The 18,516-nt window shown below is 46.8% G+C and overlaps 1 protein-coding gene across 2 annotated transcripts; it reads right to left on the reverse strand.

Moving 5' to 3' along the window:
• Positions 1-2,288: 2,288 nt before the first annotated feature.
• On the reverse strand, positions 2,289-11,295 carry Cdca4 (cell division cycle associated 4). 2 transcript variants are annotated; one of them, XM_028764513.1, is made up of 2 exons: positions 11,013-11,295; positions 2,289-4,345 (listed from the first exon to the last, which is right to left on the reverse strand). In XM_028764513.1, exon 2 carries the CDS (start codon positions 4,337-4,339, stop codon positions 3,626-3,628), a length of 714 nt encoding a protein of 237 aa, XP_028620346.1. In that variant the 5' UTR covers positions 4,340-4,345; positions 11,013-11,295; the 3' UTR covers positions 2,289-3,625. The 2 variants fall into 2 exon arrangements, with proteins under 2 accessions (XP_028620346.1, XP_028620344.1); XM_028764511.1 differs by lacking the exon at positions 11,013-11,295 and adding an exon at positions 10,534-10,686.
• Positions 11,296-18,516: the final 7,221 nt, after the last annotated feature.

Here is an 18,516-nt window from a genome sequence, read left to right on the forward strand (position 1 = left end):
TCCATATAGCTATCCTAGATACCTGAAAGTATCATATTTGCCATAGGCGCATGCAATTTCTGTCTACTAAGGCAGGATAAGCAAGTGCAAGCCAGAGCATCCTGCAGGTGTTCTGAAATACACCCTGCTCTCAGAATCCTAACTGCTGCAGAAGAGGCGAAGCTGCCCAGGAGCGCAGCTGCCTGGGATAGCCAAGCCTGGAGTGAGTGCAGCACCCCCAAAGAGCACAGCACTGGAAGCACTCAGAGCCTTCACAGCAGAGTTGGTCAGTGGGGATACTTGTCCCCACCCCCTTCCTCACCCAGAACTGGGATTTGACACACAGACAGGGACCAGGACCCCAGCCTCACCCAGGCTCTGGGTAAACAGGAGGCAAGCTTAGATTCAAGGCTTACTTAACTGTTAGTTTTGCTTTGGGTGTTGATGCTGCATGCCCTGGTTCCTGTTCCTACCTTCTGCCCTGTTCAGCATGGTGACTTGTCTTTTACCAAGCTGAAAGGGCAGGGCGGGACTTTGACAGAGCCTGAACCTTCTGGGAACTGTCTTCTAGGTATCTGGCTTGCTTTAGCTCAGGGGCAGCAGGGACCCCCATCCCTTGGTTTATGTCCCATACTTTGTCACTGATGGGGTCAGCAGTAAAGCAACATACACGGAGCCCTAGAATGGGAGCATGTAGGAAGGCAGGCGCCAGCATAAGAGTGCTGTGCCTCACGGTCAATCGTTCTTTTGAGACAGGGTCTCTGTGTAGCCCTGGCTGTCCTGGAACTCACTCTGTAGACCAGGGAGTCAAGTGTTCTTAACCTAGCAGTGTTCTGCTCACCTCAACACAGATATGCAGGAGTTAACACGAGACCCCTCTTCACAAACTTCCTACCTGTAAGGCAACACTTCAAAGTCAACTAATCATCTAGGGGGAGGCAGGTGGGAACCGGAGGGCAGGTAGCAGGTGCAGACCATGTATTTGGGACTTTTAATATACACGTGATACACCCCTTCTCCCTCTGAACACTTCCTTCCCAACCTTCTAGTCACGTCTTTTTTTTTTTTCAAATGTGACCTAGTTTAATTAAGTTGCATGCTGAAGTGTGGATGGAATGTTATTTATTGGAGAATGGGGACCATCACCAGTGGCTACACCACTAGAAGATGGTACCCCCTTCCCCAACCCTTAACTTTGATTAGATCTTCAGAAAGGGGCAGGACCCTACCCTATCTCTGCTCAAATGTTGTGAGGTCCAATCTTGTACACATTTGGGGTACTTTACGAGGTACATACAGTACTGAGCATGGGACAGCTCAGACCTGAGAGACTCAGCCACGTCTGCACAGAAAGAGCAGGCTGCTAGGAGCACCTATGTTCCTGGTCTGCTACTGACCGAATGGTTACTTAAGAGGCATATTAGTCAGTGGCTCCTTCCACAGGCCCTGCTTGGTATTACCTAAATTATTTTGGGCAATCCTCCTGCTTCTCAGGTTCTGGGATTTTTGTAATGCATTCCTAATTAAGCATCTGTAAACAAAATTAGCAAACACATGGAAAATCTGATCCCAGCCATCCAATTTATATCTATCCTAAAAATGTCACATGTATGGTTGAACCTGGCAGGTGGTGCCCAGGAAACTCAACAACGACAAGCTGGAGCTCACTGCCTTCCAAAGGCCACATTTCCTCTCCAGGCAGAAAGCTGAATGCAGCAGGGTGAAGAGGCCTTGGCCAGGCTGCTCCCCACAGGTCTCCCAGCAACTTCCTAAAAATGAGCATCCGAAAAACTGATTCACCTCATTCTCCAGAGACCTTACTTTTACCAGAGGAGCAGAAATGCTTTAAACAAGCAAATCTAGCTTTAGAGTCTTCGGGCTTGTTCTGCTGTCTGAACCCGAGTTTCATCCCTGGGTTCAAAGGAAAAGCTGACTGAGAAAGTTGTCCTTTGACCTCCACACAGGCATAAATAAAATGTAAAGGAAAAATCCTGCTCTAGGCTTAGTAGTAAAGCACTTTAAACTAGCTTTGATAAAGGAGAAATCCCTAAGATCCTTGTTCACAGACCTAGGGCTCAGCCAGTCTGTCCCTACAGATTACCAAGAGCCCTTAGGCCCAGGGAAGGCAAGCAGGGGCTGAAAGGTAAGGGGGAATTTTGCCTTGGGAGCCATGAGGTCAGGAAAATAAACCCATTTGCCTGTTAACCACAAAAAGTTCGTCTACATTACAAAGCCTTGAAAACACTGCAACCACATAGGATAGAGCAAGCTCACTTGAAGGAGTAAGATGGAACAAAGCTCCCCACACATTCAATTTGCTGGATACTTTTAATAAGTGAGGTTTACATTGTGGATATTGAAGAATAGTCATACACACATACAAAATAAAACCTCTTAGGCTCAGGAGGGGAGTCCAAAAAAAGCACAAGAGAAACAAAAAGTATACATGAATGAGGGTGGGGTCTGACACAGGATCAGGTGCCAGGACCTTGAGAGCCAAGCAGACAGCACAGGGCCACCCCAGGACGGAGGAGCCCTAAATTAGATGGAGTCAGATTGTTTGTAACCTTAAAAATGTTCAAGCACCATTTTAAAAGCAAGCACACACAGGTATTTCGTACTGAGTACATGGGGGGAACTGCATACCCTTTCTAAGCACACACATGCCTGGTACCCAGCAGTCTCCATGTATACACTTGACATGGAACACGCGGTGCTGGGTGGTGGTGTGATGTCACATCCTCATGTCACATAGTGCCGGGCTGGGAACCAGACAGTAGCGTCCAAGGACAAGCCCTGCATAAGGCACTGCCTCACGGCAGTCTCTGAAGAACTAACTGGTGGTGTGATTTCCAGACACAAGACCTTAGCCTTCAGTGGCATTTACATATAAATAGGCATAAATAAAACCATCCTGCACACCATCTTACAGCACAGATGCAGTGAGGGAACAGTGGAACTGTGCATGGTTCTCATTTCAAACTCGACTAGAATGTGGACCATAACAGAGCCTCTCATGTAAACACCTGGCCGGCTACATTTACAGTTGCCTTGGGAGTATAGAGACTCATTAACAAAAAAAAAAGTTTCATATTTAAGCCTTAAAAATTACACACACCAATCGTATTTAGGTTATAAATGTTTCTAATGTAGCAGCAGAGGATGTTTGTAGAAAAAATATACTTTTAAGAAAATAGCTGAAAAAAATCTAAAGTATAAAAAGTTTAAAAAATATATCTTAAGACAAAATATTGCCCAAAACATATAAAACTTAATTTTAGAAAGTTCACCTATCTAATTTAAAATAGACTAGACATAGCTGTGGCACACCATCCTCCACAGGGATTCCAGCATCACACAAACAGGATAATGAGCCCAGGACCCAGAAGCTCAGAGAGCTCAGTTCCTTGAGATGGCGTCAGTTCTGTCCTCCCAAGGGAACTAGCCCTGAGGCAGCTCCAGGCCTGCAGTCCTTGCAGAGGAAAATCTGTCCAGGATAGTTTCAGTCAGACAGAGAGGTGGAGACCCTGGCTGAAGAGTCAGAGCCCCTCTTAGGACAAGTGCTTGTCTGTCTCTGGGTCACAGCACATACATGTGAGCTCCATGGGGAGTGGTGGCCTTGTCCTTGGCCCACTGGGGTGTCCTCTCAGGTCTCCACCAGAATCTCTACCACATGGTCCAGCTCCGCCAGGTCAGACTTGCAAGTGGAGCTGGGAGGAGGGGCGGCTGCAGCAAAGCTCTCAAGGCCATTGCAGAGACTGGACTTGGTCCCACTCATCATTCCTGTTAGCACTGTGTCCAGGTCATAGTAGGAGCTGTCCACATCTGAGAAGAGTTCCTCCACTGAACTGGAGTTTTTGTTCTCCAGGGTCTCAAATATCTGGTCCAGTGACTTCTGCAAGCTGCCCCGGTTTTCTTGAGGGTTGTCCATCTCCCAGAGGCTGCTCTGAGGGCTCCTTTGCCCCTGTGCTGAGACAACTATGGGAAGCTCAGAAGCCGAGTTTTGCAAGGGACCATCTTCCAGTTCAGAAGTGGGGTGCTCCTCCTCAGCTCCTCTCACTGTACGACACAGGATCTCTGTGGACACTAGACGATCCATTGGTGCCCGTTCTACATTCTGGGGCGCCATCCCATGCCACACGCCATCCTGGCTCATTTCCTCCTGGATCTGCCGGACTGTGTTGGCGATGAGGACTGAGCGGCAGAGGTTGGGCTCCACTAGCATGTGACAGAGCTGGAGCTTGACAAGGGACATGTCCAGGAGTGACTGTCGCTGCAGGCTATAGGAAGGGACAGTGCCAAAACCCTCTACTCCTTCTTCCTGGTCACCATATTTCCTCTTCAGCCCTCTAGCAAACATCCTGTCCTGTGGGAACCAAGAAAGATACCATTTAGCTAGCATATCTCAGCTTCCTGGCTGACAGGACCCAGGACAGTTTCTGACAGCTAGAAGAGGTGACAACACAAAGTACCAGGGACACTATCTGAGAAGTTGCCTCAGGCATAGCCACTGTCACAGACAACAAAGCTCAGGTGTAGCCTAACTTTCATCAACAGATAAATGAACACAAACAAGAAATACGGTTGCTGCTTTGAGACAGTATCTTGCTATGTATGTAACACAGGCTGACAATGAGCTTCCTGCCTCAGCCTCTCCAGAGCTGAGATTAAAAGATGACACCACTATACCCAGCTGCAGAAATGTATTTTAAAGAGAACAAAAATTTAAGAGAGAGAGAGAGAGAGAGAGAGAGAGAGAGAAAAAAAAAAAAAAAAAAAAAAAAAAAAAAAAAAAAAAAAAAAAAAATTTTTTGTTTTTTCGAGACAGGGTTTCTCTGTGTAGCCCTGGCTGTCCTGGAACTCACTCTGTAGACCAGGCTGGCCTTGAACTCAGAAATCCGCTTGCCTCTGCCTCCCAAGTACTGGGATTAAAGGCGTGTGCCACCACTGCCAGGCAGAAACTCTGATCTTTATGCTTGTGTAACAAGATCTTTCAGTTGCTGAGCCATCTCTCTAGCCCCTAAACATTTTATTTCAAATAATACATTTGAAATTAATGCAAAGTTGTTCTTAACAGAATCTCCTAAATACATAAACTTTAGGATTTCTTTATAGCTACCTTTTCTTCTTTCGAAGTCACAGATCTTTATATAATTATGTGACCTTTAGTGTATATGTTCCAGTGAAAGGAAAGCTAAGATTCATGTAAACACTTGTACAAAAATGTTTATAGTATTCTTATAGTTGCCCAAAACTGGAAACATCCAGTTGAAACACCCAGGACTCCCATTGGAATTATGGGCCAGAGAAAAGCCAGTCGCCAGAGGCCATAGGGGGTGGGGGCAGGAGATCGCAGGTGAGAGTACATGCCTAGACAAGTCCCCAGTTCCCAACACATCCCACACCAACCTAAGTGAAAGGAGTGGAGGAAAATGTAGCCTAAAGTGGCTTTAAACATGTAACTAATTTTTTAAAAATGAAGAAGCAAATCTAATCTTCATTATACTTAGCGGCACACACTTCTAATTCCTCCACTCTGGAGATGAACGCAGAAGATTTCAAGACCACAGCCTATTAATCACAGATCGTGTTAAACACACCTACTACCACCACCAAGAAAGAAATTTCTGTAACGCAGTCATATTAGGTATTTTTCTGTTGCTATGAGAGAATGTCCTAACAAAAAACAACTTAGTTTGGGTTTGCAGTTAAAGAAGGTATACACTTTCAGTCTATTATGACAGGGAAGGCCGGGCAGTGGAAGGGTGAGGCCAACCTGGTAGTCAGGAAGCAGGGTGATCACATGTCACCTGCACACAGGAAGCAGAGAGAAAGTAGGGCCAAGGTATAAATAAAACTTCAAAGTGTGCCCCCAGTTTTACTTTCAGCAAGGCCTCACATGGCTCCTTAAAGGCTCCATGGCCTCCCAGGCAGCACCATCGGCTGGGGACCAAGCGTTCAAATACAAACTAAGTTTATTTATTTTTAAAGATTTTATGTATGTAGATATTTTGCCTGTGTGTCTGTCTGCACCATATGCATACAGTGCCTGTGGAGGCCAAAATAGGCTGTCAGAAACCATGAACATCAAGTTACATGTGGTTGTGAGTCACCATGTGGGTGCTGGACAAAGACTAGGTTCCCTGGAATAACAGTGTTCTTAACCACCAAACCATTTCTAGCTCCAAATCCAAGACAAGTTTAAAAAGAATTTGCCTACCATAGTGGCACATGCTTTATACTCCCAGCACCTGGAAACAAAGGCCAGCCTGGGCTACATAGTGAGTTCCAGGAAAGCCAGGATTACTGGTGAGACTCTGGTTCAAAAACCAGAACCTTGAATATTCTTAGCAGAAGCAATTCAGGTGCTTTGTGTGTGTACACTATGCGCTAACGCGCACATGTGTACCTTGGGGGTGGGCAGGTAAAGGCAAGAGAGCTAAGGGTAGGAGGACTGCTTGAGCCAAAGCAAGGTCAAATACAGAGACGGGAAGACAGGACCTCTGCAGAGGTAACCCCACCTAACTCTGTCTTCTGCATCTTGTCACAATCTCTGGTTCCACTCAATAGAAGGCTACTCACCTATTCCATAAAGGATTTAGAGCCCCCTGCTCCAGTCACCTGACTTCCTGATTTTGCTCAGCTTAAGACTGATGACCGTACTTGCTAAAGTCAAGTCCTTTTGATCCTGATTCTTCCTGGCCGGCTTCCAGGATACCTGGGCCTTGGAGCCAGGGAGTGTTTACAGTTGACTGCTTCAGGGCTGGGCACTCACTGGTTCCTTATTCTTGGTATTCCTGCCATTTGTGAGTCTGCAGGATCACCTACCTTATAGTGAAGGAAAGGAGCTTACCACAGACGATAGTATAAATAATATCCCGAGAGGGGCCAGCTAATTGACAGAAAGAATATTTCATGAGGCCAGGGCCAATGGCTCAACAGGTTAAATGGTTGCCACACAAACGAGCGAGGGTCAGAGGTCACAGCTTTGGTGCCTATGTAAATGCTACGCAGGTGTGGTGGTCCAACTCCCACCCCAGAGTTTAGGTATAGATAGTGGATGCCTGGAGCAAGCTAGTTGTGGACTCACCTGAGACTCTGCCTCAATGAAGTGTAGAGCAAATGAGGAAGATACCAGAAATCAGCCTCTGATCATCATCTGCAATGACTAGCTCCCAAGACTGACCTACAAGAACAGCCTGGAAAACAGCAGGCTCTCTAGGACCCTAATCAGTAACTGCCCAACAAACACCCTATAACCAGGATATAAAAAGTTAACAGCATCTTTGGTGCCATCTCAAAACTAACCAAAGAGGCAAATATCTACCACAGCCAATCACAGGATGTAGGAAATAAATTATGGTCTAATTTTGTATGATGTTTTAAATTTAAAGCTCACTGGAGAATCAGACAAGCAGGAGGCACTGGGTCCCTGGTTTCCCTCTGTAGTAGACAGCCCTACTTCTCTAGGCCCTCTTAGTTCATCCTAAAGCTGGAAAGTTGAAGTCTGCTATGTGACTGAGTCTACAAGCAGAGAAAGAGAGAATCTGGAGGCCAGGAATATCCATTAGATGAGGTTCTGTACTCTGAACCAATAGCATGGGGAATCCAGAGAGGAGGCCATGCTAGAGAGGTATGAAGATTTTGTCTTTCTGGAGAACCAGTATATTGGGAAAAGAGGATACAACTGTAGGGTGTGGTGGTATAACTCTTTAAATCCCAACACTATAGGCAGGTGGATTTCTAGCAGTTCAAGGGTAGCCTGATCTACATACAAGACCCAGGCCTGCTAAGGATACGTAGTGAGATTCTTGTCTCAGAAAACCAAAAAGGCAGAATTTTTCACCAAGGACTTTAAAAAACACTTTTTGTGCCAAATTGGGAAGCTATTTTTGCTGGCTGACATCTGTTTCTGCCGAATCATAATTAACTGTTTTACCTCTATACTTGGTAAATTTGTTACTCATAGGAGACACTCATCACTTAGTGAGCCCACCCAGCCATCCCACTGCAAAGCTCTCCTCAAAGCTACTAACAGTGAGAACAACTGGCCACAGAAGCCCTGCTACATATACAGCCCCGCCTGTTCACACTTGTTTGGCTGGTTATTTCCACAGCTCACTAGACAATCTGGAAGAGAATCAAAACTCACAAACCAAAAACGTTCCACAAAGCCAGCACTTAGGAGCCAGAGGCAGGCAGATCTCTGTGAGTCCAAGGGCAGTCTGGTCTACAGAGTGAGTTCCAGGGCTGTGACAGAGAGAAGCCTAAACCCTGGGGGGAGTGGCTCAACAAATTCTAAGCACTGAGAGAAATTCCTGTTCCTACCCCCTCATCTTCCTTAGCAGTAGGTTTCACTTGGGCTGAGTCCACAGTACATTCTGTTTATCACGCCACTTAAGAAGTGGATCTTCACTTCTGATAGTGAGGACCTACATTCGTGCACACGGGCCAGGCAGTCTGCAGCCAGCGCCATGTTCCAGCCACAGACAGTGTTTTCTACTCCTGGTTAAGAGTACTTTATTTCTGTACTCTTAACTTCTGGATTCATAACAGGACTCAGGGTAGAAACATTTTGAAGGATCTTAATAAATACATCAAACAATTGTTTTCTAAGAAGCATAAGCCCTCACCATGTATACTTGCTATCAAACTTCCTCTGACTTACTAACTTTGCAAAATTAAATACTCTCCTCTCTGCCCCTGTTCCTTAGGGTATATACAACTTTGCACAGCAGAGCTTTAACCAACAAACATCCCCTCCCTGACTTGCTAGGAGCAGACACTGTCTTTCTATCTTGTTCACCATCCTCACATTTAAAGCTTTTAAACAAGGTGGCTGGAGAGATGACTTACAGATGACAAAGACTGGATACCCAGAACTCACATGACGGCTTAAAACTCCCTATACCCCCAGTTCCTTGGATCCAAGGTCCTCCTGTGGCCTCAGAAGGTATATATACACACGCACCAATAAAAAACTAGGATGGTGACAGAGTAGCTAGTAGCAAGAGAGCAAGACGAAAGAGGGGACTTGAGGGTGAAGGCCTGCACCACCAACACTGGTTCCGTCCAGCCCTAAATAGTGCCTGCACAGTGACCCTCCTATACGGGCCTGGGCACAGTTTCCTTGTGGCCACCTGTGTGCTTGACCTTCCAATGAAAGATGACAGGAAATTCTCCCTGCTAAGTTCTGTATAAATTATGTTCCACATCTCACACCTTATTTCCAGACAGCCAAAAGGTCTTTCCACGTCTAGGTAATGTCTAACATCTCTTCAATCCAAAGCTAAGTCAACCCACAGTTCTGCCCTCTTAACGTTCTCCACCCCAAGCATTGGCTGAATGACAAGAGCCAGGCATCCTTGGGCGCTCAGAGAGTGTTGAGGTCAGTGTACAGTAAGGTGGAAGGGAAAGTGATAACTACCCTACAACCTGAGGTAAAGAGACAGCCTAGGACTCCACAACCATCAAATCCTGGAGCTGTCCTACCTCAGTTCATCAGTGACCATGTGGAAATGCAGCTTCCTGGGCTCTGACATCCATTAGTCTTGGTTTTACCTGAGCAGACCTATCAGCACCCCGGCTTGGACTGTAACCACAATCAAGCATTCCTCTGGATGCTGGATTTTAAGGAGAACCAGAAGTTCATGTTTCTGAGCCAGGCATGGTGGTGTACTTGGGAAGCAGAGAGGAGAGAGAATAAGGTTGCTTCTGGTTGCACTGGTCAGTCTGAGCCCAGCCTGGCCTGTAGGAAACCCTGTCTCAAAAACAAAACAAAAATCACAACTGCATAAATACTTGCTCAAAAAGCAACTGGGAAGAGGGAACAAGGCGGAAAAATGCTGGGCCAGTGAACTTAATGGCCATTTGATAGAGTTTATTGTCCCACTATGTCCGCTTCAGACTTTCTATCAGTAGTTACTAAAAAACCCTTATCAGAGTTACCCTTGGAAGGATGTGGGGCTTTCTTATGCCTGGAGGTAGGTTCCAGCGACAACCTGAGGGAACCTTTCTGACCTCCTTCCTTTTAAGACTAGCACCTCTAAAATGGGGAGATTTCTGAGTGCATTTTTTAAGTTCATCTATAAAACCACAAGGCTGCATGCAGGAGGTTGACGGAACATCAAACTTGATTTTTTGTGCAGACAGTATTTCCCGGAATCATTTAAATCAAGGACCAGCTCAGCTCTGCCACCTAGATAAGATACAAAGGCGACCAGGAGAAAATATACGGCTGCTGTATGTCTGTCTCAAGTTCTGGAAGAAGCACCTTCCCTGGTGACCCTATCTATGAGAGAAAAACTTTAGAAAAGGTTTCTGGAGCTTTTTTTCTAGTTCCATTTGGCCTCAGGACAGGCTAGCGAAGACAGAGCCCGGCTTCCAGTCGAGTTCCAGCAATGCCGTTCCAGGCAGTATCTACTGATCCACAAATGATCGTTTTAGAAGGAAGTGGGGTGTGCTGCCGTAGGGGAAGGGCAGGCAACACGAGACACTTCTCAAGGGAATTAAAATCCAAGAGACAAAGGGAAAGAACGCAAGGCCAACACTCACCAGGCAGGCGGCTGCACGGAGCCCACCCAGCCCCCTCGGAATCGGTCCCTGGCCAGCAGACAGAAGCTCGGGGCTCGGCGCTGCTAGAAGCCAGGGAAAGTCCAGTCTCCCAAAACTGCGGGCCGCACGCAGATCTTAGGGGAAACGCACAGCAGCGGCGGCCAGCCCGAACCGAGAGGTGGAGGATCGACGCGGGCTGAACCAAAGAAGGGGGGACGGCGGAGAAAGGAGAGAGGAAAGGCCACAGGAGGAAGAGAGAGCGGAAGCAGGGGAGCGTGGGCGGAGGGCGGGACGGCCAGCTCAGACCCGCCGCTCCGGCTCTCGGTATGTGTCACTCAACACGCCGCGGCGTCGTGAGCGCCGAAGGGCGGCCGGCGCAGGAGGGGGACCCTGCGGACCCCCGACCGCCCCGGAGGTGCTCTGCGCGGACGCCGCCCAGGACGCAAGGACTCGAAGGAGCAAACCATCGACACACTTACCGGCGCCGCAAGGCAGACCCGCCACTCCGTCGGGCGCCGGGATCACAGTCAGCGCCCACAAAGGGTCGCCATGGCGCCGCCGCACGAGCGCCGATTGGTGGAGTGCGGGGCGGAGCTTCGTTCAAACCCACGCAAGGCGGAGCCTCGCCGCTGGAGTCTCCCGCGCTTCGGCTTCAGCCGTTAGGCTCGCGCCCTGGGCCGCTCCGCCCCCCGCTCCCATGTCTCCCCGCGCCTCGCTCCGCCCCCGATCCCTTGTCTGTGGACGGCTCGACCTCCGGTTCCCAGGGTTCCGCGCGCTCGGCTCCCAGGGTTCCGCGCGCCTGGCCACCGCCCCAGTTCCCAGGTCTCCGTGCGCTTGGCCCCGCCCCCAGGGTGCTTGCTCACGCCCCCTCGCACCGGTACCCAGGTCTCTTTGGCTATCCCGACCCTTCTGGCTCCCAGGTCTTAGTAACCTTAGTTCCTTCGGTGCAGTTAGTACCAGCCCTGGGCACGGCCGTTGTCTCCACCTTCCTTGAAGCATAGAAGAGTTGAGTGAGGCTCGGTGGTGGAATCTCTGAACAGGCCCTGGTTCGAGTTCCAACTCAAAAAAATAAAAATAAAAGATCCTGGTAGTGCACAAGATCTTAACGAGGACACCAAGTCCGGACGCCATTGATTGGGGTCGAGGGGAGGTGAGTGGATGCAGAATGTCCAGTGGGGAAGCCACATTAACACATGGAGCAAGCGCGTTTGCCGGGAAAGACTGGAAACTCCTCACCTGGGCTTCTAATGAACGAGCGTTCGAGAGAAAAACCGGTGCCATACGAGAAATTAAACAGCCAGCTATACACATCGTGTCTTTGTGGCTTTCTGGTTCCTCTCCTAAGCTCACTAACCCATTCCCATTCCTGGGCGTACTTTCCCTTTATTTGATGGAAAGGAATACCCTCTGAACTTAGACCTGGATACTAGCATTGAGCATGGTTTTCTTTTTCCTTTTGAATTACTATTATTTTTGTATTTACTTGTTTTTTTGTGTGTGTGTCAGTGTTTCGCCTGCATGTATGAATGTACATCAATGTGCGAGGCTACGAGTGATCGTGGGATTCAGTGTGGGTACTGAGAACTGTACCAGGTCCTCTTGTCAGAACAGCAAGTATTCTTAATCCCTGACCGTCTCAAACAAGAAGGTAGATAGCGTGTAGTTTGTATAACAAGTTATATTTTATTATGCTAACGGTCATCACAGGGTTCACACTCTAAATTCCTGACTGTGGTCCTAAGCCTGTCTCCCCAACGCTGCTCACCTGTGCTAGGTATCTTAACTGAAGGTCAGGCCCAGTCTCTAAGGAAGTCTTTGATCCCGGAAGGTCGACTCTCCAGCTTCTCTCCAGATGTGCAGAACAGGAGCATTTCTCTTAGTCTCTGCTTACATGCTGTCCAGTGGGCGTCATGGGGTTCTAGGACTCTGTCTGATCGTCTTGAGCGATGTCACCTGGGTTCTGGTTACCCTGCAGCCTTGGGTATCGTGGGGGTTCCTAAGCTAATTTTACATGTCTAAAATGCATTTCTCACTGTGCTCATTACACTGAGACATCTCTCCGGCCCCTGCTTTAACTTTTTGGAACAACCTTTGCTTAGAGTTCTGTGGTGTCAGATGACTACTTGCAGGAATCACTTTTTTCCTACCACGTGGGTCCTAGGAATCTCAGGTGAGAGGCTTGGTAGGAAGGTCCTGCTGAACTGCCTCAGCTTCCCTTTCCCTCATCTCCTTAGTACTGGCTAAGCCTAAGGCACAGTTTTCCCTGAGGGTCTGTGCTTTCTGTTTCTTTCACCTCCTTGCCCAACTTAAAAGGCAGTTTTCTCATCTCCTTTTGGAGGCCACAGGTTTTTCAGCTTGTTTATCCTGTCTTTTTTTCCTCCCTCTAAGTTTAATAAAATTGTTCATGACCTTCTTTCTGAGTCAGTTTTAAATTATTATTAGTAAGCCTAAGAATCCAAAGGAAACTGTATTAGGGTTCTCTAGAGTCACAGAACTTATGGAATGTCTCTATATATTAAGGGAATTTATTGTAATGACTTACCGTTTGCTAATTAACCCAGCAAAGGGCAACTGTGAATGGGAAGCCATCTGGTTTCCTGTATTAGCTAGAACCCCTCAAGATGTTACCATGGCAGCATGGTTCCACCGATCAGCTCTGTAGAGGCCATACCCCAAAGCATGGATCTTGGGCCAACCCCGTCACCCTGATGGTTCTCTGCTAAGCCCCAGACAATAGCCACCATGCTCGTGGTTCCTGGTAGAATGAAGACTCTTAATGCTTAAAGATCATCCAATGGATTTATATATTTGGAAATGCTCAATACACAAGATGCCCAACCAATTAGAATTGTTACCCAATATTGAACCTTTTGATAGAAATTGCTACCTGGGACTGCTAGAGATCCATGGTTCTTCCTTCATGTTGCTTCCTCTCTCCTCCTCCTCTTCCTTTTCCTCCCAACTCCTCACTCCGCTTACCTCTTCTACTGCCCAATCACCGAGCTCCACTGCAAATACAATGTAGCAAGAAGATATCCTGCTACAGTAAGAGTGCAAGCAGGTAAAGAGTGAGCCTTCCTTCCAAGTTCCTTATGTCATCCTCCAGCAGAAGGTGTAGCCCAGATTAAATGTGTGTACCACCGTGCCTGGATTTGGAACTTGATATGTCCTAGACTGGCCTTTAATTCAGAGATGTGCTTGCCTTGGTCTCCTGGGCCTAAGCTTTTCATGACCACTATGCCTCAAGATCTGGATCAAAAGAGTGTGTCATGCCATGTGATGACCCAGGTGATCACAGGTGCGCTCTCCATTTCTGGGCTGTGGTTCATTCCAGATGTAGTCAAGTTGACAACCAGGAATAGCTATCACAGAAACCTCAGTTGACCTGACCCCTAAATGACACTAGGGCAAGAGAAGGGTCTCTGCATTTGGTAGGGACACACACACACACACATATGCACGCACGCACACACACACGCACGCACACACACAGAGAGAGAAAGAGAGAGAGGGAGAGAGAGAGAGAGAGAGAGAGGCTGGATCGGCCCTGCTGATTCAAGAGCTCTCCACTGCCAGCCCTTAGAAGGATTTCTAGTTTCTGTGAGAGATTTGGCTTTTCTCTGACCAGGATGCAGACTACAGAGGAAGGGCAGGATCTCAGAGTGCTTGCACATGTCCACATTGAAGCCTCAGGAGCTCTGCCCAGGATCTTTTTTTTTTTTTTTTTGGTTTTTCGAGACAGGGTTTCTCTGTGTAGCCCTGGCTGTCCTGGAACTCACTCTGTAGACCAGGCTGGCCTCGAACTCTCGAACTCAGAAATCCGACTGCCTCTGCTTCCCAAGTGCTGGGATTAAAGGCGTGCACCGCCACCGCCCGGCTTCTGCCCAAGATCTTAATGTACACTGCAGTAAGGTTTCAGGAGTCTATGAACCAACCCTAGGGAGGGAGTGCACACCCAAAGGTGTGTGTGTGTGTGTGTGTGTGTGTATGTGCTTTTTAAAAAGAATCCTGCACTGCCCTGGCCCGTGGGGATTCGATGAGACCCTAGGGAAGGGGAGGGTGAAAGATGGGACAAGAGACACAAAGAAGCACAAGTCTGAATGTCTGATCAAGTGCTTAAACTTTATTGTTCAGGTTTCTGTTATAAAGGCAGGCAGGCAGGAGAGTCATCTAGCAGTCAGGGTCCAGGGTCATCCCGTAATTGCAAAGTTCTCTAAGCCCACAAGAATTCCTAGCCCAAATTACTTATCTAAATATTTTCTCACAAGAAGGCAATTTAAACATTTCTCAGCTCAAGTTGCTTATCTGATTAATAATTTTTCCCTGGCAGGAGGGCAATAAAGTATTCCTTAACTCAGGCTGACATTTGCTCCCAGGCAGAAGGGAGTCTTGGCCCCCAGCACTGCACGAGCAACCTAACAGCTGTACTAATTTTGGTGGTGTGGTAGTTTGAATAGGGTTGGCCCACAGGGAGTGGCACTATTAGAAGGTGTGGCCTTGTTAAAGGAGGATTGTAAATGTAGGGGTTGGGTTTGGAGTCTTCTCTGCTTAAGCTCCGCCCAGTGTGGAATTCCAGTCTCGTCCTGGCTGCCTGAAGACCAAGATGTAGAATTCTAAGCTCCTTCAGCACCATGTCTGTCTGGACACCACCATGTATCCCACCATGATGATAATGGACTGAACTCTGAACCTGTATGCCAGCCCCAATTAAATGTTGTCCTTTATAAGAGTTGACTCGGTCATGGTGTCTCTTCACAGCAGTAAACCCTGACTAAGACAGGTGGGTTTTGAAGTTAAATTGTTCAAAGGATATAATTGAAATAATTAATAACGAAGCCTGAAGGTATCTTTAATCCTAGCACCCAGGAGGCAGAAGCAAGCAGATCTCCATGAGTTCGAAACCAGTCTGGTTTGTATAGTGTTCCAGGCCAGACAGAACTACATAATGAGACTCTGTCTCAACAACACCAATGTTTTTGCATGGGCTGAAGAGATGGTTCAGTGGTTAAGGGCTCTGGCTGTTCTTCCAGAGAATTGAGATTTGATTCTCAGTGCTGAAATGATGACTTAACAACCAGGCATAAAAGTGGTGCACGGATATGCACATAGGTAAAACTCTTATACAGATACAAGTTTGAAAAAAATTTTTTGCCATACTTATTTTTGTCAAAGGGGTTTTATTTGGTTGGTTAGTTAGGTTTTTTTGTTTGTGAGGCAGGGTCACACTATATGACTATTGACTGACCTGGAACTTGCTATGTAGACTGGACTGGTTTCGATTTTCAGAGATAAACCTGTCTGTCTCTGTTTCCCAAGTGCTGGTATTAAAGTTGTGTACCATCATATCCAGCCTAAAGGTTTTTTTTTTAATTTTAGGATTATTTTATTTTGTGTATGAGTGTTTTACTTACATGTCTGTAAGTGCACCCATACTTGTAAGTTCCTTGTGCCTTCAGAGACTTTGTTAGCGAGTGTTGGATCATTTGAAGTTACAGATGGTAAGCTACTATGTAGATGCTGGGGAGTAAACCAGATTCTCTGCAAGAATTAACCAGAGAACCGTCTCTCCAGCCCCAAGATTTTTTTCTTTTATAAGTGAGATTATAAAGTAGTGTGTGAGAAACAGATAAAGTAGTGTGTGAGAAGTGTGTATCCTCACTTCATGTAAGAGCACTGGAGACTCAGAGAGCAGAAGAGGAAATTTATTTCACAACTTCCCAAAGTCCAGATAGCCTAGACTGCCCAGCTTTGTGGTTGAATGCAGAGAACAGTTTTTATAACCACTCAGCCCATGCTCCTTTTCTTTGAAGTTGATTAGCCAGGAGGGTACAGTCACTGTATTATCCTTCCCTCTGTTACTCTTCTCTCCTTTGCCTTTTTCTCCACAAAAATGGGGTTTGAATTCAAAGGGTGTGGCAAAAAAAAACCCCACTGGAATGGCTGCTCTGTGAGTAGAAGGTTTTTATTGTAGACAAGAGAGAAAATATCCAGGGACACTTGGAAGAGTCCAGAGCAGAGAAAAGAGGAAGTGGAAGAAGAAGAGGAGGAGGAAGAGGAGGAAGTATAAGGAGAAGAAAGAGGAACAGGAGGAACTGAGAGATGGCTCTGCAGTTAAGAACACTGAATGTTCCTTGAGAGGTCCTGAGTTCAATTCCCAGCAACCACATTGTGATGGATCACGTGATGGAGTCCATCTGTAATGGGATCCAATGCCGCCTTCTGGTGTGTCTGAAGACAGTGTACTCACAAACATTAAATAAATAAATGAATCTTTAAAAAAAAAAAAAGAAGAGGAAGAAGGAAGAAACAATTAGAAGGAGGAGGAGGAGGAAAAGGAGAAGGAGGAGGAAGAAGAAAAAGAGAAGGAGGAGGAGGGGAGAAGGAGAAGGAGGAGGAGGAGGAGGAGGAGAAGAAGAAGAAGAAGAAGAAGAAGAAGAAGAAGCAGCAGCAGAAGAAGGGCTCAACTCTGGCTGGTCAACTCAGCTGTTCTGGTTCAAAACTCCTCTGAAAGTTAACAAGTTAACTGATATGTTCTCTCTCTCTCTCTCTCTCTCTCTCTCTCTCTCTCTCTCTCTCTCTCTCTCTCTCTCTGCCTTTGAATTGTTCAGCTTGGCCTCATACTAACTTTCACAATAAGTTCTAATCTTCTAGCTCCTTCTCATCTTCTGGCTCGCTCTGTCTTCACCTGTGTCTAGCTTGTTCTCTCTTCAACTAGCCCCTGTACAACTGTCCCAGTAAAACCGCCTCCTCTCTCGGCACTGTTCTCTTAAGTAGCTTCCCTTTCCTCTCTCTTCTCTCGAGAATTGGGCATATCCTATTCTGTCAAATCCTTCTCTGACTCGTCACTTTGTCTGCCCCTCGATCACTTTCAAACATGGGTGCTTCCCTCTACAAACTAACCTTACCTTCATTGTTCGGGGTTAAACGATGTATGTGCTAAGAGTGTGTCTGCATTCCAGGCAGGGGGATTAAAGGTGTGTGCTAAGGCTGAGCTACATCGTAACTAGAGATGGGTTTTTCCAGTAAACAACACAATTTCAGGGTTCACACCATGATCGAATATCCTGTAACACCTGGCCCCTCTTACCTCTCTTCTACCCCAGACTCCCAGGCCTGTTCCAATTTCCACAGGCTTCCCTCCCTCAGCTGTATTGTATCCTCCTTATAACCTGGATAATTTTCCCTCTCTTCCAGATAACCCTGGCCATGTCCAGTCTGTTTCTTTTTCTCTCTGTTCTGGACTCTTCCAGGTACCTCTGAGTGTTTTCCCTCTCTCTTACCTACAACAGAAACCTTTGCCCTAAGGGAGCATCTATTTCAGGAGGCTTTTTTTTTTTTAACTGCATTCCTCGAAATAGGTGTTTGTTTCCATGTTTGTGTTACCTTCCCCTAAAAGGCAGTGGGGTTGCTATGTAGGCAATTTGTACAATGGTTCCTTGTGTCAAATTCTTGATTCTCAAGTCAGTGAGAAATGCAGACCAGATCCAGGAGATGAAGGATATGTTTCCTTCCCAACATCCTTTACCTTTTCTTCTACCCTACCTCACGAAGAATCATTGTTGGGGCTGGAGAGATGGCTCATTGGTTAAGAGTATTTGTTACTCTTGAAGAGGACCTGGGTTTAATTCCCTGTACCTTCAAGGGGCTCACAACCATCTGTAACTCTACTTCCAGGCTATCTGACACCTCTTCTGGCCTCTGGGGGTAACAGGTATGACTGTGGTGACTAGACATATACAGATGTGTATTAATCAGGGTTCTCTGAAAGAGGAACAATTGAGGTGGCAAGACACAGAGGTATGGGACTTGTGGCTTCATACACATTGGGGTTCAAGGAACCTTCCATAAATCGTATGAGACCGAGGGAGAGGATCATGGAGTCAGTTCCAGGGCAGAAAGGCATGTAGCATCATACCCAGTAGGGAATCTCTCCACAGGACCCATATATATATATATATATATATATATATATATATATATATA

The sequence above is a fragment of the Grammomys surdaster genome, unplaced genomic scaffold, assembly GCF_004785775.1.
Source record: "Grammomys surdaster isolate TR1022 unplaced genomic scaffold, NIH_TR_1.0 144, whole genome shotgun sequence".
Lineage (NCBI taxonomy): Eukaryota > Metazoa > Chordata > Mammalia > Rodentia > Muridae > Grammomys > Grammomys surdaster.

Excerpts from the sequence above, each read along its gene's own strand:
- Cdca4 (XM_028764513.1), bottom strand. The coding sequence starts at position 4,339 with ATGTTTGCTAGAGGGCTGAAGAGGAAATATGGTGACCAGGAAGAAGGA.